Source organism: Chinchilla lanigera, unplaced genomic scaffold (assembly GCF_000276665.1).
Source record: "Chinchilla lanigera isolate Chin_1 unplaced genomic scaffold, ChiLan1.0 scaffold00054, whole genome shotgun sequence".
Taxonomy (NCBI): Eukaryota; Metazoa; Chordata; class Mammalia; order Rodentia; family Chinchillidae; genus Chinchilla; species Chinchilla lanigera.
This window is the reverse complement of record NW_004955455.1, coordinates 14,170,437-14,194,389: the sequence shown is the minus strand read 5'-3', so window position 1 is coordinate 14,194,389 and position 23,953 is coordinate 14,170,437. Positions and strand designations below refer to the sequence as shown.

The 23,953-nt window shown below is 40.1% G+C and overlaps 1 protein-coding gene across 2 annotated transcripts in view; it reads left to right on the top strand.

Moving 5' to 3' along the window:
• The window catches only part of Fbxw8 (F-box and WD repeat domain containing 8), a 105,002-nt gene that overhangs the window by 10,500 nt on the left and 70,549 nt on the right, over positions 1–23,953 (top strand). For both annotated transcript variants that reach the window (XM_005396550.2, XM_013520439.1), the window contains 2 exons: positions 18,745–18,909; positions 22,825–22,913. In XM_005396550.2, coding sequence (XP_005396607.1) covers positions 18,745–18,909; positions 22,825–22,913 — 254 coding nt within the window. The remainder of the gene's footprint in view (positions 1–18,744; positions 18,910–22,824; positions 22,914–23,953) is intronic.

Here is a 23,953-nt window from a genome sequence, read left to right as displayed (position 1 = left end):
AAGTATAGGCAGCTCTTGGGTGACAGAAATTTATTTTATAGAATTACAGACTTTGCAGAATGAATGAATTGGTTAGCACCCTTACTTGAAGGAAATCAGCCTTGAATTTAAAGGATTGTGCTGCACATCAGCACTTGTAGTTTATCTTTTTGTGTCTGTCTGGTCAAGAGTTCTTTTCTCACGGTAGTCTTAGTTATGGCTGAGCTGTGACGTTGAGCTCAAGGCTGACAACTCTGGGTTCAGCCTTTACTGAGGTAGCCTATTCTGTTAGTGTACTCAGGATTTCTAATGCAAAGATGTGATCCCTTGGTTAAGTCAGGCCAGTTGTTTCAGTGGTAGCTGAGTGTCAGCCCAGGGACAAAATGGTGAAGTAATGTTTTAGGCATATAATCAGAATTACCCTTTAAACATAGAGTCCCACATAGTGAGGTAGAGGCATGTGAGAACTCACAGGGAGGGAATAGCAGATCAGTGGCATCCATCTCATGCTGACTCTGGAGCATATGCCTGTGGAGTGAAATGTTGGGAGTTACTGTCTACACCAAACCTTATTGTGTGCGTGAAGCGTGGGAGAATGTTCATGATATAGTGTTTGGATTCACGAGGTTTGTGGTAGGGCCAGGTGGTTTACCTTTATAGTAGATATATTAGTTGGCTTTCCTGCCCCTGGGACAGAATGCCTGACACCTACAATTTAAAAGAGGAGAGGTTTATTTGGCTCACAGTTTCCAGTAGGTTCAATTCATGGTCATCCAGCTTTAAGGCAGAAACAGAGTAGTAGAGGGATGATGGTGGCAGCCAGGAAGCAGAGGGGGCAGGGGAAGAGCTGGGGTCAATAATACACCCTTCCAGCTGGGTGCAGCACTTGCAAGGCTGGCACAAGAGGATTCCTGGGAGTTTGAGGCCAGCCTGCGGGGTTACATAATGAGTTTAAGGCTAGCCTGGACTGTGTAGTAAGACCATGCCTCAAACAAAACACAAAAAAGAAAAAAGAACACCTTTCCAGGTTACATCCTCCAGTGACCCACCTTGTCTGACCAGGCCCCACCTCCCAATATGCACATTTAGTACAAACTCATCAGTGAATTAATTCACTGAGTATAATGCCCTCTGTGGTCCAGTCATCTTTCTTTTTTTTCTTTTTGTATGGTGCCGGAGATTGAACCCAGGACCTTCTGCATGCAAAGCAAGAGCTCTACCACTGAGCCACTTCCCCAGCCCTAGTCACCTTTCAAATACATGAGAGTTTTGTGGGACCTCTTACATCTAAACCATAACATTCTGTCCCAGCCTCCAAAAGATTCATGTCCATCTCATTATGCAGATGCATTTAGTTCATCCCTAAGAATTGGCAGTCTTAGCAGTTCCAGCATTGCTGAAAAGTACAAGTCCAAAGTGTCCTCTGAGATTTAAGGTGAACTCTTAGCTGTGAGCACCTATGAAAATCAAAAAGAAAGTTAAATACTTCCACCATACAATAACGGCATAGGGTAAACATTCCCAAACCAAAAGGGAGGAAGACGGGGACAGAAGGAATCAGACCAATATAATGCCAGAACCCAGCAAGGAAAACATGAAATCTTACAACTCTTTTTCCAGCATCCAGGGAAGGTTGTGGCAAGATGAGGACGCCAAAGGGCTTGGGTGGCCCTACCCGTATGGCCCTGTTGGTTGTAAGTCACATAACTCTGTCTTGGGCAGGCTCTACTCACTGCCTGTGGCTTTTCTTGGCAGATTTTACGTGTTCTTGGTGTCTCCAACTTCTTTGGAGTGCACCTCTGGCTTTATTCTCACAACATCATGCATTGTCTTCTTGGTCCTTTTCCCTGGCCTCCCAGGTCTTTCTCTGAAATCTGGGTGAAGCCTCCGTGACACCATAACTCTTGCATTCTGCATGCACAAAAATCAGCACCATGTGAATGACACCAAAATTTGCTGCCAACTCAAGCAGTGGTTGGGTCCCTTCGTACCATGGCTGCAGTGGCCTCTCTGTGCCTGGATAGCTGAACATTAGCAACCTTGAATGAGCATGGAGCTCTAGGGCCCTCTTCTGGTCTTTGGAGCTCTGACCAGTATAGCACATCAAGCACTGCTCACAACATTGTAGGGCTTCTCTAGCCTGTATTTCCAAACTTTTCCAAATTCCTCCTGCGAGACATGTTCCAAAGACTTCTAAACCATGTGGTCACATACAGTCATAACAGCAACTCAACTGAACTTTCTTGTTGCCTAGACAAACTACTTGACACCTATAGCTTAAGGAAAAAGAGGTTTATTTGGCCCACAGTTTTCAGTGATTCAGTCCACAGTTGACTGCTCCAAGGGAACAATGGCATGGTGGAAGGGCAAGGCAGAGAAAAACTGCTCACTCCATTGCAGCCAGGAAACAGAGAGAGAAGAGATGTGCCAGAGACAAGAGTACATTCTTTCAGGTCCTTTGCTCAGGCTCTACCTCCCAGCAGTACATTCATCAGTGTATAATGTCCCAGTGACCCAGTCACCTTCCAAACATGAGACTTTCGTGGGATGTTTTAGATGTAAACCATAAACTAGTTATGGCAGTGTGACTTTGGTCATACTTTGAGAGACAAGAGTTTATGCTATTAAAATTATTCTCTTGTTCTTATCTTATTGGCCAAGGGTATACAATTGATCTTTCCTTTCCCTCTCTCCCACATTTTACCTTTCTCTTTCCTTTTTCCTTTTTTTTTTAAATGGGAGTTGAGTCTAGGACCTCATGCATGCTAAGCAAGCACTCTATCACTAAGCTACATCCCTAGTCCTGTATATTTTTTTTATTTTGAGACAAAATCTTAGTAAGTTGTCTGTAGTAGCACTGAACTTGAAATTTTCCTGCCTCTGCCTAATAGCTGGAGTTACAGGTGTGCACCACTACTTCTGGGTTTTTTAAAAAATTCATTTTATTTTTAATTGACAAACATTACATATTATGTACAATTGTGGAATGGCTAAATCAAACTGCTTATGTGTTTTATCTCACATACTTTTTGTGGCAAGTACATTTAAAATCTACTCTCAGCAATTTTCAAGTATACAAAACATTGTTAACACTGTCACCATACTGTACTGTAGGTCTCTTGAACTTATTTCTGCTATCTAACATTTTGTATCTTTTGAGCGACATCTCCCCAGTACTCCTATTTTGTATCTCCATGAGTTGAATTTTAGATGCCATATATACATGATATTACATAGAATTTAGTTTTCCATTCCTGGCATATTTTACTTAGCATTATGCTCTCTAAGTTCATACATATTCTCAAAAATGAGAGGCTTTCCTTTCTTAAGACTGAATAATATTCTATTATGCATATATATACACCACATTTTCTTTATTTATCTGTTGATTCCATATCTTGGCTTTGTGAATAAAGCTACAGTAAACATGGGAGTGCAGATATCTCTTTGACTTGCTTTCCTTTGGATCTATATCAAGTAGTAGAATTGCTAGATCATATGGCAGTTCTATTTTTATTATTCTTAGGAATCTCCACTCTGTTATTCCATAACTACTATGCCAATTTACTTTTCTACCAACAGTGTTTGATGGGACCCCTTTCTCCACATTTTCTCCAACACATATCTTTTATCATTTTATAACAGCCATTCTGACAGGTGTGAGGTGATATCTTATTGTGGTTTTGATTTGCATTTCTCTGATTAGTGATGTTGATCACTTTTTCATATACCTGTTAGCCATTTGAATGTCTTGTTTTGAGAAATGTTCTTTCAGGTCCTTTGCTCATTTTTTAAATCAGTAATTTTTCTTTTGCTCTTGAATTCTGTATATATTTTGAATATTAATTGATTCTCAAGTGTATGGTTTGCAGATATTTTCTGCCCATTCCATAGGTTGTCTCTTCATGTTATTGTTTCTTTTGCTGTAGAAGACCTTTTAGTTTGATCTAATCCTATTTGTCTGATTTTGCTTTTGTTGCCTGTTCTTTTGGGATTATATCCAAAAAAAATCATTGCCCAAACCAGCGTGATGAAGCTTTTCTTCTAGTAGTTTATCATTTCTGATCTTATGTTTGAGACTTTCACTCATTTTGAAGTGATACTTGAATATGGGTGTGAAATGAGGGTCTAATTTCATTCCTCTGCATGTGGATATCCAGTTTTCCCAACATGACTCATTGAGGAGACTGCCTTTTCCCATTCCATGTTCTTGGCATCTTTGTCGAAAATCAAGTGACTGTAAATGCATGAGTTTATTTTGGAGCTCTTTGTCCTGTTTCATTAGCCTGTGCATCTGTTTTCAGTGCCAGCACCATACTGTTCTGATTACTGTAGCTTTATGTAGTATATTTTGAAGTCAGGTAGTGTGATGCCTCCAGCATTGTTCTTTTTGCTCAAGGTTGGTTTGTCTATTCAGGGTCTTTGTGATTCCATATAAATTTTACAGTTTTTTTTTCTTTTTTCATGAAAAATATCTTTGAAGTTTTGATAGAAATTGCCTTAAATTTTGTAGAGTATTTTGAGTGGTATGGGCCTTATAACAATATTGATTCTTTCAGTCTATGAACACAAGATTATGTTCCATTTATTTGTGTGTTCTTCAGTTTCTTTCATGTTTACAGTTTTTAGTGTAGTGTACAGGTCTTTCACCTCCTTGGTTGAACTTATTGAAAGTGCTTTTTTTTGTAACTGTTGTGAATGAGATTGTTTATTGTTAACATATATAAAAGCTATTGATGGTTGTATGTTGATTTTTTATTCTGTCACTTTACTAAATTCATTTATAAGTTCTAACAGGATCTGGTGGAATCTTTAGGATTTTCTGTATGTAAGACCATGTTGTCTGCACACAGGGGTAGTGGAACTCATTCCTTTCCAACTTGGGTGTCTTTTATGTCTTCCTCTTGCCTACTTATTCTGGCTAGGACTTCAGCACAAGTGGCAGGTGTGAGCATCTTTGTCTTGTTCCTGATCTTTAGAGGAAAATCTCTCAACTTTTTACCAGTGAGTATGATGTTAGCTGTGGGTTTGTTATGTACGGCCTTAATTGTGTTGAGGCCCATTCCTTCTATACCTAATTTGCTAAGATTCTTTCTTTTATCATAAAAGGATGTTAAATTTTGTCAAGTGCTCTCTCTGTATCTGCTAAGATGATCATATGATTTTTGTCTTTCCTTTTGTTAATGTACATAACATTTACTGATTTCCTCTGACTTTCCATAAGCATGTATGATTGCTTATCTATTGGCTTTTGATGGATAGTCATGTTCCATAGAAGATACTGGCGTGTCCATTCTCCACCACTGCCCCAAAAATTAGTTTGTTAGTATTAGCTACCATTCCCATCCCTGGATTCTATAAATGCATTTTACATAGGTGTCTGCATTTTCAAGAGAAAATGCTCAGTAAGAGAACTATATGCTAAAACCCAAAGTACCCTAAGAATGTGAAGTTCAAAATATTAAAGAAGTTTAAGACTGATGAAAACTGTAACCACAAATTTTTACTTTGGAACTTGCCATCACTGTGGCAGTTCAGTGAAATCACAGATGATGCAGACAGTTTAAAGAGTTCTGGTGTTGTGCTTCTTTCTTCTCCCGACCCCCTTACTGGGGATTGAACTCAGGGCCTTTGCACTGAGCTACCTCTTTATTTTTTATTTTAAGACAGGGTCTCACACTTAGTTGCCCAGCCTGAGCTCAAACTTGCGATCTTCCTATACTGCCTCACAGAGAACTGGATTATAGGTGCATTTTTTTTTCAGTATATATTTTTTATTAGTTTGTTTTTTTTTTTCTTTTTTTGAGCCTGGGTCTTACTGTGCAGTTCAGACTGGCCTTGAGCTTGCTATGTACCCTAGGCTGGCCTCAAATTTGCAGCAATTCTCCTGGCTCAGCCTCCTGAGTACTGGGATTACAGGTGTGCACCACTATGCCCAGCCAGTACATGTTTTCAGCACATGAAGATTAATTCCTCGCAGGCAGTTGTTACACACAGGTATATAACATGTCTTAATTCTTTTTTCATCCCTTTTTCCTCCTCTGATTGCTTGGTCCCTTTCTCTTTTGCAAAAGATCTAGCTATTTCCTATCTTCTATTTTGCTGTGTATTTATATTTTGGGTTTCTTATATAAGAGAAACCATGTGATATTTAATTAAGCTTGTGTGTCTGATTTATTTCACTTAACATTATGGTCTCAAGGAAGTACATCTTTTTATGAAGCATTTTGTTTAATCATTTTTCTACTAAAATATGAATTTGAAAGGATTATTGATATTCTTGATTGCCACATTATTACTTAAGTGGATATGTTGGCAGATTTTTTTCGATGCAGAGTGTGTCTCTTTAGGAAATGATGGGAATTATTTAAAAGCTAAAACTCACTTTAAAAAATGTGTTGAAGTGTAAACTGTGCTCAAAGCCTATCAGTTGCATTAAGTAAGAGTACCTGTATTGTCTTCATTACCCTTGGAAATTTGATTTGTTGTATTCTAACTTTACACGTTGGCCCTGCTCCCAAGAGTTGAAAACAAGGGTGTAGCTAAATGAGTCCAACTCCTGGATTTGAGCCTGATGCTGTTAGCCAAAGTCTTGGAACAGGGTCTAATAGCTAGCTGCTTTACACAAAGTCAGCATTAGATGATAAAATCTTCATTCTTGATAGTGAGCTACTGTTTAAGGAATCATTTCTTTTAACATTGCTTTTTGCTCTCCTGCTTTGTAGAGAGCCATGTGGCTTTCACATCTGCTGCTGGCTTTCTCATCCAAAGAGTTTATCAGTGAAAGAAAGATAGGATCTAGTGGAAGAAGAGATCCCGCTCTTGGTACAACAGGGCTGCATTTCAGGGTAGATTGGTTATGCTGGTGAGATTATTCTGCAGGTGTGAACAGTTTAATTTGCAACACAGTGGTCTAATTGTCCACCAGAATTCTTCGCTCTTTGGCCAGTTGGATTTGTTTTTTGTTGCTGTTAACCTAGTTTTTAAAGCACATCTATAAGAATAGAAAATCCTAAATAGAGTTCTTTTAATGTGTAATGATTAAATTGGCTGTGATTTATGAAACCAGGATTTTTATAGAGCTCTTGCATAAAGATAACAATAGATGGCCAGTAGTAGTTGGTAGGATTGGCTTTGTTCCTTCAATCGTTAAAATAAACCACAAAGTAATAAATATAAGCAGCAGTTTCATTTGTTTCTTGTGGTGTTTTTATTTTTGAAACAGGGAAAAAGTCCTTCTGTTGAGTGGAATGACCCGCTGCTTTATGATTTAAAATAAAAGCAAGTGAGGGCTTCCTATTTCCCGTCTCTCTTTTTCTATCTTCTAATCAAGGCACCTCGGGATTTTAGTAAACTGGGCTGGTTATGTGGCATTTGCACTATGAACTACATATATATATATATGCCCTTGGAGAAAACCTGTTTGCTTAGATCTGTGTGCCAAATTGGTAACTAGCTAGTAGTAAGGAACTCTTATTGGAGAGGCCTTTTGAGATTTAATTATGGAGCAGATTTTGCCTTGACTCTGCCTTCTTGCCACATCCACTCCCCTTTTTCTGTTTTATGAGGCTTTATGTTTCCAAAACTAAAGTCCTACGCATTAGTTGGTGATCCCTATATACCCTTGATGCTAACCTCTGTAGCTCCTTGCTATCAGTAGCTGACCATCTGGGAACTTATTCCTATCTCCACAGGACTGTTTATCCTGAGACATCTTTAAGACGTTGTGCCTTCTACTAGGCAACATTATTCATTGGAGCATTCATTGAACAGCCTTATCATTTTGCTATTTATAATTGTATATTCATCCTTCTTCATGCCCACAGGATTCCTGACATTTTCAGGGATATTTTAAAGTGGATAACAGTGACAGAATTGTCAATTTAGGATTACAACGTTCTGTTGTTTGGTTTTCATGAGGAAAGTGAGCCTGCTGTTAGAGTGCAACATGAATAATTCTGAGAAGGGCTGGTTTTTAAGTATTTACCACCATTCTTTTAAAAAAATTATTAATCATAAAAAATAGTACAGAGAGGTCCCATGTGCCCTTCTGACATTTCCTCTATTGGTAGTGCCTTGCATAACTGTAGAATGATGCAGAAACCAGGAAATTGACGTTCGTATAATCCAGAAAGCCTATTCGGAGTTTACTGTTTTATACACACTTACTTGTGATTTTAGTTCTGTGCAGCTTCATTACAGGTGTGAATTCATGCAAGCACAGCCATCACCAACATACAGAATATTCATCACAAGGGCCTCTTGTGCTGCCTCTATAGCCATTTGTAGCCAGACCAACCTCAACCTCCCCCTGTGCATCCCTAATCTTTATCCCTAACCTCTGGCAACCACTGGTTACTTTTCCAACTCTATAATTTTGTGTTTTGTATTCAGTTTTTATAAAACATTTTAGTTAATGTGCATTTCCTATTATGATTTTAGAAATTTAGCATGTAGGCAATAATATCATGTTTTTTAGTAAAGGGCAGAAAAATGTACATAAAGAGAGCAGTAATGAAAAAGAGGGACAATACAGAGATAAAAAACGTAAGATTACAATAAAATTTGGGAACAAGAATGAGGCGATACTAAAATGAGTAAGAATTATGAAACTAAATTCTAGTAGATTATGATGTTTCATGTTTCATGGGAAAGTGATTTTGTGATCACATAGGAGAAGTGAAAATCTGAGTGTTTATAATTAAAGCTGTATAGTCTTAGTGAAGTTTTTCAAAGTCAGGAATTCATCACCAGGAAAAGCAGAATTTATGCTTGTGGTAGAAATGATTCTGCGGGCTATTGCTGTTGGCAGGGTTCCCTTAGTCCTTAAATTCCACCCTTGCTGTCAGGCTTGTCTTTCAGGAGACCTGTAGAAGGTTCCTTTCATGCCCCAGCCCCAGGTACCCTTAGGAATTCCTTTTAATTCACCTACATGCAGTGACCACCTTCTTTATGCAGGGAGTTAGGGAAAAGCAGAGCAACTCTAGAAAATATATCTGGAGCTCAATGACACAAGAATGACAGAGTATTGAGAGTCACTCAGAGGGTGAGTACTTGGGAGTTCTTTATGTGGTTTGTTTTACTTTTGTGGGTTTGAAATTTTCCATACTTAAAAAGTTAAAAAAGAAAACAAGATAATACATTTCAGTAAGAAAGAATCTCTTAGGCTAGGGGCAGCCCATGTCAGGAGCTGAACTGTTTATAATGACCTTTGAAAATAAAAGGAATCCACATTTTTAAAGCTGAGTTTTTAAAAAGTTGAACTTATTCTTTCATCCCATTCAGTTATTTACAGAGGGCTTACTGTGAGCCAGATCCATTCTAGACTGCAAGTATAGCAGTGAACAACACAGATAAAACCCCTGCTTTGCAGAAGGTTTACATTATATGCAATAAACACCTCATTAAACAGAGAGTATGTCATATGGTGATAAGTGCTATGGAGAAAAACAAGACAGCAGAAGTGATGTTGCACTTTTAAGAAGAATTCATAGAGTAGGTGACCTTTGACCAAAGACCAGATGGAGGGAGGAACAGGGAACCGGGGCAGGTCTCTGAAGCAGGGCACACTTGCAGTGTGTGAGGAAAGCAGGAAGCCTAGGTTGTGGAATGCTCCACACTGCCCTTCCAAATACTTTCATGTCCTCATCACTGGATCCTGTGAGTGTGCTTTCGTGGTAAAGGACTTTTGCAAGTAGGATTAAGTTAAGGATCTTGAGACGAGATGGGGTGTTTCTCTTGGCTTGTCCAGGTAGGCCCAGTATAATTACAAGGCAGGAGGTCAGAGAGGAGAGAAGATGCTGCTGACTTTGAAGATAGAGGAAGGTGCTGCAAGCCAAAGAGTATAGATGGCTTCTAGAAGCCAGAATAGATAAAGAAAGACACTTCCACTAAAGCCCCAGAAAGCTACCAGTGCCTTGAGTTTAGATTTCTGGTCTCTAAGACTGTATAAGAGTAAATGTGTGCTGTTCTAAGCCACTAATTTTGTAGCAGTTTGTTAGAGCCGCCACAGGTAGCTAACATAGGCATGTACTAAGTAGAAGGGTATAAGAGGCAGCAATACAGTTGAATGTGAAAAGCATTGAAGTTACTAAAAGAACTTGAAGATTCATTCTGAATGAGATAGGAAGCCTTTGGAGTAACTTGAACAGAGGGGCATGACAAGGGCTGACTTCATTTTAAAGGCGATCATTTTGGCTACCATGTGGAGAATAGGTTCATGGAGCAAGAAGGGCAGCAGAGAGACTGGTTCAAAGACTGCTGACATCACAAGAGAGAGTATGGTGGCTGGACCAGTATTGTACCAGTAGAGGTGGGCAGAGCTGGGATTGCTGATGGGTTGGCTGTGGGGAGAGATAGAAAAGTCAAAGAGGACTCCAGGGTAAATGACCTGCACAAATGCAAGGAAGGACAAGATTGCCATTTACTGACAGGGTTCCAAGCTTGAGGGGCAGACCAGCACATGGATATGAGACTGAAGGTGAGTTCTTGGTTGAGCTTTGGGCTGCAGATAACAATTTGGGAGCCAAGAAAATCAGGGAGAACCTCAAGGAAATGAGGTTAGATAGAAGAGAGCACTCAGAGATAACTAGAGGCCAAGAAAATGAGGAGGGACCACTGAGCAGACTGAAGAGTTCCGTGTGAGGTAGGAAGAAAATCTAGACGGAGGGGTGCCCTGGAACCAAGGATAAAAGTTGTTAAGGAGGAAGTGATCACAGGTGTTAAGCACCTGTTTGTCGTGTTAGAGGAGGACTGAGAAATGACCATTAGATTTGGCAACTTGGAGGTCATTGGTGACCTTAGCCAGAGTAATTTTTTTTTTTTTTGGTTTTTCTCCGGTACCGGGAACCGAACCCATGACCTTGCGCTTGCCAGGCAGGCGCTTTGCCGCTGAGCTAAATCCCCAGCCCCCTAGCCAGAGTAATTGATATCGTGGGGGCGAAAGGTACCGGGTTCAAGAGCAAGTGGGAAGAGAGGAAACTGAGATAGTGAGTATATATAAATCTGCCTATATATGTGGCATGTTTCCCCCAGCTACTCTTGGTCTGTGAATGTGTGAATAGAACAATGATTCTTTCCCCTGTTGTGATCCCCACTGGTAACCCTAATCCATGCAGAGTTAATAAAGCTAATTTTTGAGCCAAGTGCTTTTTTTTAATGGGGCAATTCACAGTGGTGCTGTAAAGCAAAATGCTGGAGACACTTTTATTAGCAAATTTTTGCAGCTGAGGCTCAACTCAGTGGGGCTTTTACTGAGCAGGGCCTTTCCAATTCTAGTGTATTAAAGAAAAAGACCATTAGACTTCGGAAAATTTAGGCTTGTAAACCTGGTTGATTTAATATAAATCAAGAAATCAAAATAATTGGAAAGATTTTCTTTTGGTGGGACACTTTAAAAGTTGCTTGTGAAAGTTTAAGTCCTTCCCTTGATTTTTCCTTCAGAAATAAAAGAATTCTTAAAGGCTCTCATTTTCTGCTCCTTTGAAAGAAGAAAGAAAAAAATACTTTTGCTTTATAGTGTGCTAAAGAAATTGTGGTAACATTTCTGGTTTTAATACCTAATTGTAGGTGCAATCGTGATCCCTTTTTGGAAGTAATTCTCACTTCTACTTTTCATAAATCCCTCAAACAGATTTTTTGTGTATTACCCAGGGATTAAACTTTACCCTGAATATTATTTTCTGCAGAATAAGCACTGAGATCAGGAGTTGGTGAGGTGGCTAATGCACCCAAATGCCAACTTTTGTTCTCATTTTTTCATCCCATAACCCTGTTTGTACAGACTTCACGTTGTGGTACTGAACACAATGTGGCAGCTTCCTTGGGGCTGATAGAAGGTCTGAGATATATGAGACTTTCTGAAAGTCCCACTGAAAAGTTTCTCCATTTTAGAGTGGCTGAAATGGATATGGTCCTTTTGACAACTAACCATGTTATAGGACTCTTCTAGTTTGCTATCAGTAAGCACTGGATTTGAATGCTTCTAAAATGTTTGTGATCTAGAGGTGCTGTCTGAAGAAAAAAGAAAGTCTTATAGCTAGCTTTTGGACTATGGAATTTAATAGGTTCCCATTTGGGTGCAGTTTTGTGATCCAACCTGAGTGTGACAGCAGGAGCTAAAACTTTAGCCTATAGTTTCCTTAGCCATGGGAAGGAGTCCCAAGCCTAGGTGCATCCATGGTTTGGTTTATACACAGAAGCTATCAGTTTGGCAGGTAAACAAAAGGTAGATGAGAATTGCTGGCCTCAGTGCCCCATATGCTGTTAGTGCCCAACTCGTATTTTAACTGATTGATCGCTAGAGCACTGGGCTTTTGAGATACGCCTTGCAAGAAGAGGTCAGGAAATAAGTTTGGGAAATGTAGCTTCTTATATCCCCACCTTAGACGTAAGCAACACATATCTGTTAAGATCTCTGAGAAGTCCTCAGGAAAGAATTATGCTTAATTAAAACTGATGTTCCCTAAACTCATTTGGGAACATGCATCTTCTTCTAAATAAACTTTATCAACACCCCAAGGAGCTATTGTGCTACTACTGATGATGCTTTGGGTAGATCTGGTTTATATAATGAAACAATGCCACTGTTTATATGATCTTTTAGCTATCCTGAGTCTTACTTGATAGTTACATGTCAGGATTTTAAAAAGTTATTGTCTTACAATTTTTACAAAGAAGGCTCTGTATTCCAAGGATCAGAATGAAGCAGACTTGTGTTTAGTCCGCATGTCTGCCTTGGAGACCCCACTAGGGTTTTGATGTTTCTCCTTATCTCCTACCTCATATAATCCTGAGTTCCAGAGGTCTATGAGATGTACTCTGCTTGGAAACTATTTGAATGGCAGGCTGGCTCCATCATAGCTGACATTGATTCATCCCTCCCTCTGCTTTGTGATTGCCTAGTACTCACACTTACTCTGGCACAGACAGATGGACAGACACCACCTGGGTGTCATGGTAGGCTCAGCTGTAGACCAAACATGCCAAAAATAAAACCACAGTGTTCTGTCTCTTCAAAACTGGGGCTCCAGTGTTATTGAGTCATTATCTCATTCTTTATTGCCTGACCACTTGTGATCAGATGAGGGTTTGTTTCCTGAGCCTTTATGGCTAAGATGGAGGAGTGTGGGATGACAGTGTGGTTAAGTGGATTTGTAACTGCGGCTGTGGCCATGCCCAGGGTGGGCTGCATAATGGATCCATGTCAGCTGCGGAGCAGGCCCCAGTGGTTTGCCACAGAGCTTTGTCCTCAGCCTTAGACCCATCTCTGGTTAACTTTGTTATTTAATAATTAAGACACCAAGGCCCACAGACTGTATTTTGCCAATGACTTATGGATGAGAGATGTAGCTTATGCAATGCTTGACAGAATTGGGATTCAAAGATGATCTTAAGGGGCTAAATTGTTGGGGGAAGGTGTTGGTCAGGCAGCACAGTAGTATTTAATATGGCTAGGAAGTTTAGAAAGTTAAATTTTAGGTGTGACATGTTTAAATATCACATTTTTCTCTACTGGGAGAAACTGAAAGGGTAAATAAGAACCAAAATATATAACAGATACTGGGAAATAGGAAGAAAATATTAAAAGGGGAAGGGGAACAAAGAATGAGGGAGAGGGAAAGGAAGGGAAAAGAATAAAAAAAGAATAGATGGAAGAAAATGGAAACAAAGCTTTTGTACATAAGGAGGGGAAGAAGGGTTGAAGGGAGGGGAAGGGATCAAGGAAAAAAGAATCAAGAAATATGTATCAGTACAAACTTCCCTTAATGAATGTGATCATTATGTATATAAAACTGAAGTAAGTATGTGGAAAAACTGAAGTTAAGATCTGCTGTGTAAATGTACCAACTCGGTACAAGTTTATACTAGTTATAAAATTTCTAAAAAATTTAGGTGTGAAAAATAATACTAGAGAAGTAAGAAATTAAGAGTTTTTTAAAAACATTGAATTCCACATTGTGCTTAAAAAGATCCTTCAAGAAGCCAGGCATGATGGCACATGCCTGCAATCCTAGTACTTCGGAGACTGAGACAGGAGACTCATAGTGAGTTTGAGGCTTGGGCTACATAGCCAGACTCTGTCTCAAAAAATAAGAATAAAAAAAGAAGAAGAAAGCAAGCAGGCAAGCTGGCTCTGAAGAGTGATGAACACCAATTTGAGGTTACCACTGAAGCAATGAAAATGTAAAGTGAGAAAAACACAAGAGTTTTGAGCTTATGCCATTATTTCTTAAGCAAGGTGGTGAGTACAGGAGTGTCAGTAAAAATCTTTATACTTTTTTGTCTGCCTTAAATATTTAATAAATTAAATAGACTCCTATAGCTTTAGTGAACCATTAGTTGAGTAATCACAATGACCTATTGTCTCACTTTCTTGTTGCTGGGACAAAATACCCACCAGCCACAAGTTAAAGCAGAGAAGGTTTATTTTAGCTCACAGTTGCTAGAGGTTTCAGTCCATGGTCAGCTGGCTCCAATGAAGAGTAGCACAGCAGAGAGGCATAGCAGAGGAGAAACAGTTCATGGTATGGTAGGCAGAAAGCAATGTGACCTCCTCCTTATTTCCCTTTTCATTCCATCCAGGCTACAAGTCTGTTGGTTGATTCTACCACATCCAGAATGGGTCTTCTCTCTTCCCATACCAAGAACTATACTAAACAAATAGGTGGACTACTCCAGTATCATGTACCCATGATCCAGTATCACACACCCATGATCTAGTCACTCCCAAAAGCCCCACCTGTAAATGCATGAGGCTTTGGTGGGACACCTAGATACAAGACATAACATCTATTAATAAGGGAAGCTGCAAACGAGTATCTGAGGGCTGGGGTGCAGCTTAGTGATAGAGTGATTTACTAGCATATACAAGATGCTGGGGTCTTTCCCCAGCACCCTAAAAATAAACAAACAGAACCTAAGGTCTAATTAGTGCTTCTATTCATGGCTCTTGACAACCCATGTATGAGGTACTATTCACTTCTCAGTACTTCATATGAAGTGTGACTCTGTAGATGAACAAATATTAGGGTGTGTTCAGAGAGTAAATATGCAAACGAGTCACATGAAAAGTACTTGAACTACATGGATGATATTTGGGCCAATAAGAATTGAGTATGGGGAAATGTGATGGTAACCTTTAGCAGCTTGAGGGATTGTCAGGTAGAAGATCTAGTAGTTTTCTTCTTCAAAAGACCAAAATTAGGGCCATTGGTGGAAGCAGTTTTCAGCACAGTAGAAGGAAGAATATTCTTATAGTTAGCCTGCCTTGTGGTAGATTTGATGGTTTGAGAGGTCAGCTGTCTCCTGGAAGCATCCCCAGATTGCCTGGACCTAACCAGCTAGGAATCCTGTGAGAAACCTTTCTGAGATGAGTAGATGTGCCCAGAACTCCTCTTTATTCTTTAATTCCAAACCAGTGAACGCTTTAGCCAGTGTCGCATCTTTGGGATTATAGTGCAGCACTTTGGTTGAGAAGCCTTTGGGACAGAAACCTTGCCACTTACTGATGCCATCTAGCTTAACTTCTGATGCTGTGGGCCCCACGTCTATGCCTACAAGAAAGTGATGTAGATGGTATGACTATCTGCATGGAACTTGTACGTACACATAAATGACAGAAATGTACGTAAGGAAACCAGAAGTTTAATGAGCCATTAGAGTGTTATGTTGGTCAGGATTCTTTTGACATGCTTTTTGTTGAGTAGGGTATTGTAGTAATATTATTTTAAAAGTATACAGTGGTACATACAGTATATAGTATTCAATGGCAAGGTTCAATGTTGACCTTATGGGGAAATTTGACTAGGTTCTTGTCCTAATTCAGTTTGCAGCCAGAATTGTGCAAAGAATTAAGTTTTTGAACTGAGGTACCACTGCAGTTTGCTTGAGGTGGAAAATCAGAAATTTTGAGGCTGAGGCTAAGTTCTTGCATTTAGACTAGTTACTTTGTAAGTTTTAGCCTCTTGTTTGTGCCTCTATTCTGTCATTACTACCTTCTATTATATTAAGTTGATATCTTCTGTCATTTAAATTCCCTTATTTCTTTCACTGAACTTTTTTTCAGTTAGTTTCTTAATGGTTGCCCTGGGGATTGCTGTGAGCATCTTAATTTAGAACAGTCTAGTTTGGATTAATACCCATTTAATTTTTATAGTACTCCAAAAACTCTGCTACAATTAGTTTGCTTTATGTATGTTGGTACAGTTGGATGGTGTTCCATGAGTCTCTGAAGCTCTGTTCATTTACTTCAGGTGTTTTTGTTTTTATACTTCCCTGTTAGACAGTCTCAACTGACCTATTTTCAGATTTACTGATTTTTTTGTTTTTGCTAGCTCGACTTTGTTATTGAGTACTTCTAAATAAATTTTTGTTCCAGTTACTATATGTTTCAACTCCAGAAGTGTTGTTTGCTTTTTTAATAATTTCTGTCTCTACCAATATACTCTATTTTGGTGAGACATTATTCTTATATGTTGCTTTTACTTCTTTAGACTTACTTTCTTTCAGTATTTGGACATCTCTGATAGCTGATTTAAAGCCACTGCTTACTAAATCCATTGTCTGGACTTCCTTAGAGACATTTTCTATTGACTGCTTTTTTTCCATGCATAGGTCCTACTTTCCTGTTTGTTTGTATGACTTATACTTTTTTTTAAATAGGAAATGTTATTTTATTTAAAATAATAATGTTACAATTCTGGAAACCAGATTCTCTTACCTCCACAGAATTTGCTGTTATTGCTGTTTGTTGTTGCTTTTGGAAGCTGCTGTTTGTTAAGTGACTTTCCTGGACTAACTCTCTGCTCTGTGTTCTTTATGAGATGTGGCCACTAGTATCTGTTTGGTTAGCTAGAGAATGGGCAGGAACTTCTCATGGCATCAAGCCAGTAAGTCTCCCAGCGTTTTTGAGGCAGTTGGTATGCCAGGCACCCCTTCACCATCCCAGCAGTTTACAGCTCTGCCTTGACCTTCACTTCCTGCTGGTTCAGAGCTTCAAGCTAGCCAGGGTTGAGAGATCTGGGTATGTCCATAGTGCTACACATACACATGGCATTCTAGACTCCCAAGAAACGTATCAGAGCCCTTCAAAGACCTTGTGGATATACCATTTCCAAGGTTTTTGTTAAAAGCTTTTTGGTCAGCTTCTTATTAGCCCGAATTGATAAAACTCCTCAGGAACCTGCAATGTTAAAGTAATTTAACACGGGTTGTTTCGAACAAATGCCTGGAGATAGGACAGAGAGGAGGACTGAAGTCAGATAAAGACAAGCCTTGAGAATAAAACTTTCCACCCAGCTGTCAGGCAGGTCATGTAGTAATAGTTATTTCTTTGAGTATTGGATTTTGGGGGAGTTCTAAACCCATCTGGCCTTGCCAGTGGCTGCCAGCCTACTAGTTTTATATCAACCATGGTTGTGAGGCTATTGTTGATTTTCAGGATGACCATGGAGTTAGTGCTACACATACATGGAGTTAGAGAGGAGATCGAATAAATGCAAATTAAAACAACTCAGTAAGAACAAGGCCAGTTCCTACTGAGATTCAGCCATATTTTTTTCTCAAATGCATGCCCCTTAGCAGGTTTCAAGCTTTTCATTAATTTTTGAGAGCCCTGAAATAGTTGATGGTGACCATTTTTGACAGTACTGTATTCTTATAGAAGGGAGATTTTTTCGGGGTCTTTATTCTGCCATCCTGCAAATTAGCTCCCTGTAGTACTTCATTTTCTGAGGTGCCCTCAGGCTTTGAGTCTGCCCTGTACGAACTCTCTCCTTCATTCTGTCTCATCACATTGTCTCTTCTTACTCTTCTCTCTGAGACATAAAGTGGTCCCATTGGCATGTTATGGGCGCAGGTTCCTGTTAACTACTAGTCCTTACCCTCAGCTTATTAGGAGTGAGTTTTGGCCTTCGAATATGCAGTAAACATGGAGCCCTTGATCGTGCATTACCAGCATATGTTGTATACCAGATCATGTTTATCTGTTGTGTTTATCTTGTCTGCAGAGTCCATTTTTTGCGATCTGGCCAGAATTATATATTATCCTGGGACAAAGTAAATCCATTGTTCCCTTAAATTAGAGTAAGAGAACAAAATACTAATAGCTAAAACAGCCATTTCCTCTAGATACTGTTGGGATTTGAAATTTGGGCCAGATAGAACACAGATTTCTATCAGATTTTAACGTTCCTGGTTAACAGCTTGGGTTTTGTGTTAAAATACCTTTTAAAATCTCTATGTTTAAAATCTTAAGTTCTCACATATTGATAAATTAAAATTTTTTGTGTAACCAGAAATTTGACTTATGGGTATTTATTTTATTATAGCTGTTTATTTTAGAGGCCATTCATCTCCTATTCTATATAAAACAAGAATTACGGTGCTGTTGATAAACAGTAATGAGACTGTTCTGAAGAGCTGTGTATGATGACGTGTGTAGCTAATTACCATGTTTACAAAGTTAGGGTTTTGCTACATTTTGTGTATTTGTGTACTTTTTTTCCTCTCTCATTTGTTAGATAATACTTTAAGCAGGCAGTCTAAAATGTGATAATACATGGTGCTACAACAGTTTTGAGATCTTGAAAGATAACGCTGGAAACATTTGCTTGTATTTTTTTTCCACCTTGGAGTGTTTTGTTAATGAGACATTTTATGCTGCCATCCACCTAGGGCAATAATATAGGTGTTGATTGATTTTTGGATAGCAAGGGCCTTCTCTAATTGCAGAGTTTGACATTTGTGTCACTTCTGCTGTTCTAGGTGAGCAAGACGTGGAAGGTGATTGCCGAAGATGAGGTGCTGTGGTACAGGCTGTGCCAGCAGGAAGGACACCTTCTGGAGAGCAGCATCTCGGATTATTCATGCTGGAAGCTCATCTTCCAAGAGTGCCGAGCCAAGGAACACATGTTAAGGACCAACTGGAAGGTAGGTGGTGGCCAGTAGCATTACCTGTGGCAGACTAGCCCACAGGGACGTGGAGGCCAAGCCTTTCATTACTGTAGGGCTGACTGCCAGAAGCAAAGGGAGCAGGCTGCATTGAGCAGCCCCTTCGGCTGTGGGTGACTTGTTGCCTGCATTGTTCTCCCTTAGAAGATCTATGCCTGTTGTATCCACAAAGTTTGGGAGCCTCTACTGCTATCCAGGAGAGGAAGGCTGAGCTTGAGCTACCTATAACTTCCCTTTTGCTGGCTAGAGTCATTAGAGTCATGCACAGTGTAGCCTCCTTTCACTTTCATCACCTCCCTAGAGGGGCTGAGAAGGCAGAAGAGAAGGCGCCTACACACCAGAGGAGCTGCAGATGCCATTGCAGTAGCTCTAAGAGGGAGGTTGGCGCATGGCTCTGCATACTCTCTGCTCTTCCCTCACATAACCCATTGGCTTGCTGCCCTAGCCTTTATCACTTCAAGTGTCTGCAGGAATATTAGATCACAGCTAAGAATTTGCCCAGAGAAGTGTTTCTGTAGGAGATAACTGTCAAGAAACATGTCACATAGAGCCGTGTGAGGCACGACAAGGCTGCAGTGGGTGGCAGTGCTTCTCTCCCACCTGGACAGCTGGATAGTCGCTTGCGGAGAAGGGATAGAACTGTGCTCTTTCCTCATCTGTTAAGGTCAATCCTAATAGACTTTGAGATGAACAAGCTTTTGCTCATTACTGATGGTGACATATTGCCTGTGCATTTCTGTCCCTAGTCACCTTATAACCTGATTAGTGACCGATAAGCTTGATCAGGGCAACCTTGTGCAGTTCCAGCAACATCAATGAGAGCAGTGTTTCTCTAATTCAGGGTTGCTCAACCCCAGCTTGAATGACAGTGGGCCAGCTCGTTGTTTGTGTGGAGGGACTGTTCTAAGCACTGCAGAATGTCAAGCCACATCCCTGGCCCCTGCCTACTAGCCTTCAGTAGCATTCTCTCCTTGGTGATGACAACTCGAAATGGCTCCAGAGATTGCCAGATTGGGGGTGGAGAGCACTTGCCCCTGGCTGTGACCCACTAGTCCTTAGGATAATTAGCATAGCTTTTCTTTTTTAGGGTGTTAAAACACCACTGCTAAGTAAGGTCATACTGGCCCTCTGGTATCCATTTACATCCACAGTTCTGGATGAAGTTGAGAGGTTTGACAGAGCTGCGCAGAAAAACAGGCCTGGGGTGGGGCAGAAAGCAGAGGGTCTGGTCCTAGTGAAAGGGGCCAGAGTTTAAGGAAAGCTTGAGTATTTCTATGCAGAAAGGAGGGATACGTTCCAGATTTGTGAGCATGAGAGCTGCAGACATTGATTATCCCCAGCTCAAACTTTAGAGGTGTCAGACCCTGAAAGAAAGCAGCAGCCAAGTTTTTGCTTCCTCTTTGGTGGTAGAGAAAGCCAGGAAGGCAGGCAGAAGATCTTCATTTGGATGGGAGGTGGCGGAAGCCAAACATTGTTAAAGATTCACTCCATAGCATGTGGCACCTAGTAACAGTTTATAAGGTGTACACAGCTTATTGAATGTTTGTTGTTTTTTTCTGTCACACACAAAGCCATGTGTGCTCAATAAGTGGTTGTCCATTGAGTGAACGGATTAGAACTGCAGGCAGAATGTGAAGGATGCTTTTGGAATTTCAGATCCAATTCCTGAGACTATTAACAGTGAGGATTACATGGGTGAAATTTTAAATGAGTCTGGTTACATGTAATAAAGGGGTTCTTAGTATAACTCTAGAAGGAAAGAATGCCTTATCAAAATATGAAAGAGAGAATGAGGGCAAGTTGCTTAACTTTTGCACGCCTGCATTTGCTCATCTGTAGAGCAGAGTGAGAGTAGCACTGCTCCTATTTGTGGTGAGGGCGAACATCGTGATACATCTACTTCCCACTCCTGCAAAGGCTGGCCTGTGCTCTGTGCTCAGGCAGAGTTGGCTCTGGACACTCATAAGCCTTTGCATGCAGACACAGTGGTTCTGTCCTGTCTGTGGTCAGCTTCAGGAGGGTTTGGACTGGCACCTCCTAGGTCAGTGTCTGGAGAAACCCCAGAAGGGACACCAGAGTTCTCAGGTTTCTCCATTGAGGAGATGACTTATAAATGCGTGAACTTAACCTAGTCGTGAAGTTCAGAGTGGACCTGGAAATGGCTTGATGAAGTGGGTTTGGGAGCCAGTGTTCCTCTTCTGGGTGTTTGTGTTTGCTTTTTCACCCTGGCATGTTAGAATCGCTCTACAGCTAGAGTATCAGTGTGGAGTTGGAGCCCCAGATGGGGAGGGGAACCATAGGACAGAAATTAGTAAGCGCTGGAGGTACACAGGTTTCGTCTTAGGATCTCCTTTCCTTTCAGAAGCCTTTGCCCTCTGAAGTGCTCTTCTATTGTAAATGTGTCTGGCCAGTCTTTCGCTTCCCTCCCTATAGCTCTACTAGCTGGACAGCTCCACTTGAGTGTGTCCATTTTGGCCCTTGTATTAAGTTAGGATCGTTCTGCAAATTATCTTGCCCAATCTCTGGAGTAGAGCTGTTTAATAAGTGTTGATTTTAATGGAATGGATGTCATATTTTTCCTCAATAATATAATAATACTAGTAGCTACCATTTACTGAACACTTGCTGTGGGCTAAAAGCTCTGCCTGGCACTTATGTACACTATTTATAATCCTCGCACCAGACTAGCAAAACTGAAATTATGGATCACTTAACTGCTCTTCAATATTGTACCTGTATTTATGATCTTGGCTTAGCGATCTTAACTCTTCCCAACTTTCCACATGTAAATACTTTATATCTCTTACAATTCTCTTCACTGTATTTTTATTTTAAAAATAATTGTTTGATATCTATTTTCTGAACCAATAGTCAGTGATCATGGTAAAATAATTAAAAGTTACATGAGGGTACAAAGTAGAAAATACTATGTCCCTCTTTCTTTCTACCACCTAGTTCTCCTCAGGAGTAGCCTGAGTTTAGGTTTTAAGAGTTTTCCTGTGAATGAGACTTTTCTGTTTATAAGAGAGATTTTACTGTGTTTCCCAGGCTGACAAACTCATGATATTTCTGCCTCAGTCTCCTAGTAGCTGGGACTACAGGTGCATGCCACCACAGCCAGCTTTAGGCTTAGCCACCCCCACCCTCTCCTCCCCTCCTCTCCCCTTCCCGTCTTTTTGTGGTGCTGGGGATTGCATATCCTGGGCAAATGCTCTACCACTGAGCTATACCCCCAGCCCTTTTATTTTATTTTATCTTTTGAGACAGAATTTCACTAAGCTTCCCTAGCTGGCCTTGAATTTGTGGATCATCCTGCCTCAGCTTCCCAGGTGTGTGCCACTGAGCTAACTAGGGTTCTCTTTAAAGACCATTTCTGTGAAACCTCTAGCTTTTCAGTCAGAAAAGTCATCTTTTCCTTTTCCTTACTTTGATCTTTACCCACTATATAGGTTTTCATTTTATTCACAGAATTCTTGTAAGGGTTGTTAACAGATACTAACTATATCATTACTGTTTCTTTGCTGGACTGAGCTTTTTAATATAGTTTATACAGGTCTTTAGGCACTTATGACTACCAGCAGGTGCTTACCAGCTTATCATGGATGGTTGTTATTTATGTGCACGTATTCCCTTTGTACTTGGTGATCTTCTCAAGGACAGGGCTAACGTCTCATATGCCTGTGCCCTGCAGTTCACTGCCTTTTGTGCCTGTGGTAACTCTGACATACTTAATAGTTTAATGTGTTCCTTGTCATCTGTGTCATTTTGAATGCCCACATAGCTTGAATGCAAAACACGCCATAGAAAATCTCTGTGGAGTATAGATGACAAAGCAGTCTGCCTTCCCAGTATCCCAAGAAGAGTATAAAATGCATCCCCCTTTTCCTTATACAGAATCGCAGAGGTGCCGTGAGTGAGCTGGAACACGTCCCTGAGGCGGTTTTATGTGATGTGCATTCTCACGATGGTGTTGTCATTGCTGGGTAAGCAAAACCATTTCACCAAATGCTCTTCGTCTCATGGTCTTCCACTTTTCATGGATTGCCCTCTGGGCACCAGTGACATCCCTTCCCTTGAGAGTGTGTGTCTTCCTCTGGGAGAGCCTGTGTAAGATGGAAAACCTCCACGATTCCTTTCTCTAGGATTTGAGAGCTCGGCAGGGCAGTGAGTGGTGAGGAGCAAATGGTGTTGAGCAGATCTGTAATCCATTTGTCTCAATATGTCTTCCTAGCTTTTAAATCACTCTTGTGGCATTTTATGTTAGATTTTCATTAAGGCAAACAGTTTGTATTTTATGAAGACATAAAAAAGTCAAGCAAGAATAATAAGTATTGGCACAAACAGGTCCTGTTGTTACATTCTCTGTTCTGAAGTCTTTATTATGAGTAAGGGCTGTGGCCACACAAAACCTTCCTTCCCTACATAGTACATATTTGCTACTTAACTTGTCTGGGACTAGGCTTTTTTATGTGTCTCCATGGCCAAGAAATTGTATTTTAGCTTCTGTAAATTCCTTTGGCTTCTGTTCCAAAAGCCACTTTCATGAATTCTTCATGTTTTGCTATACAGAGGTGCATTTATGTGTTTCTTTAATGTACAGTAAGATTAGTTTTCTTTCTCAATTAGGAAGTGTCTTGAGCTACAGTCTAAAATTGTAAACTTTAAATTATATACTTTTTACAGTCTCAAAGTATTTGCCAAAAAGTAGAGATCAGAACCCTTAAACTTCTAAATCTGGACCAGATTTTGAGTGAGCACCTGTCTGCAGGAGACCAAAAACAAAAGCCAACCTTGACTTCCACAGTTAGTCATCAGAGTCATTTTCTTAAAGAAAAAAAAAAAGTAGTATTCCTTCAGGAGCACTATTTGAAGTGAATTACAGCTTGTTTAAATATTTTAGTTTACCCTGCCCATGAAAAATTATTTCTGTTTTAAACAAAATATGCCCAGGAGGAATACTTATTTAGCTTCAGTTTTACTGGCTACAATTTAGAGTTTAATGTCCTTCTTGAGAGTGCTATAG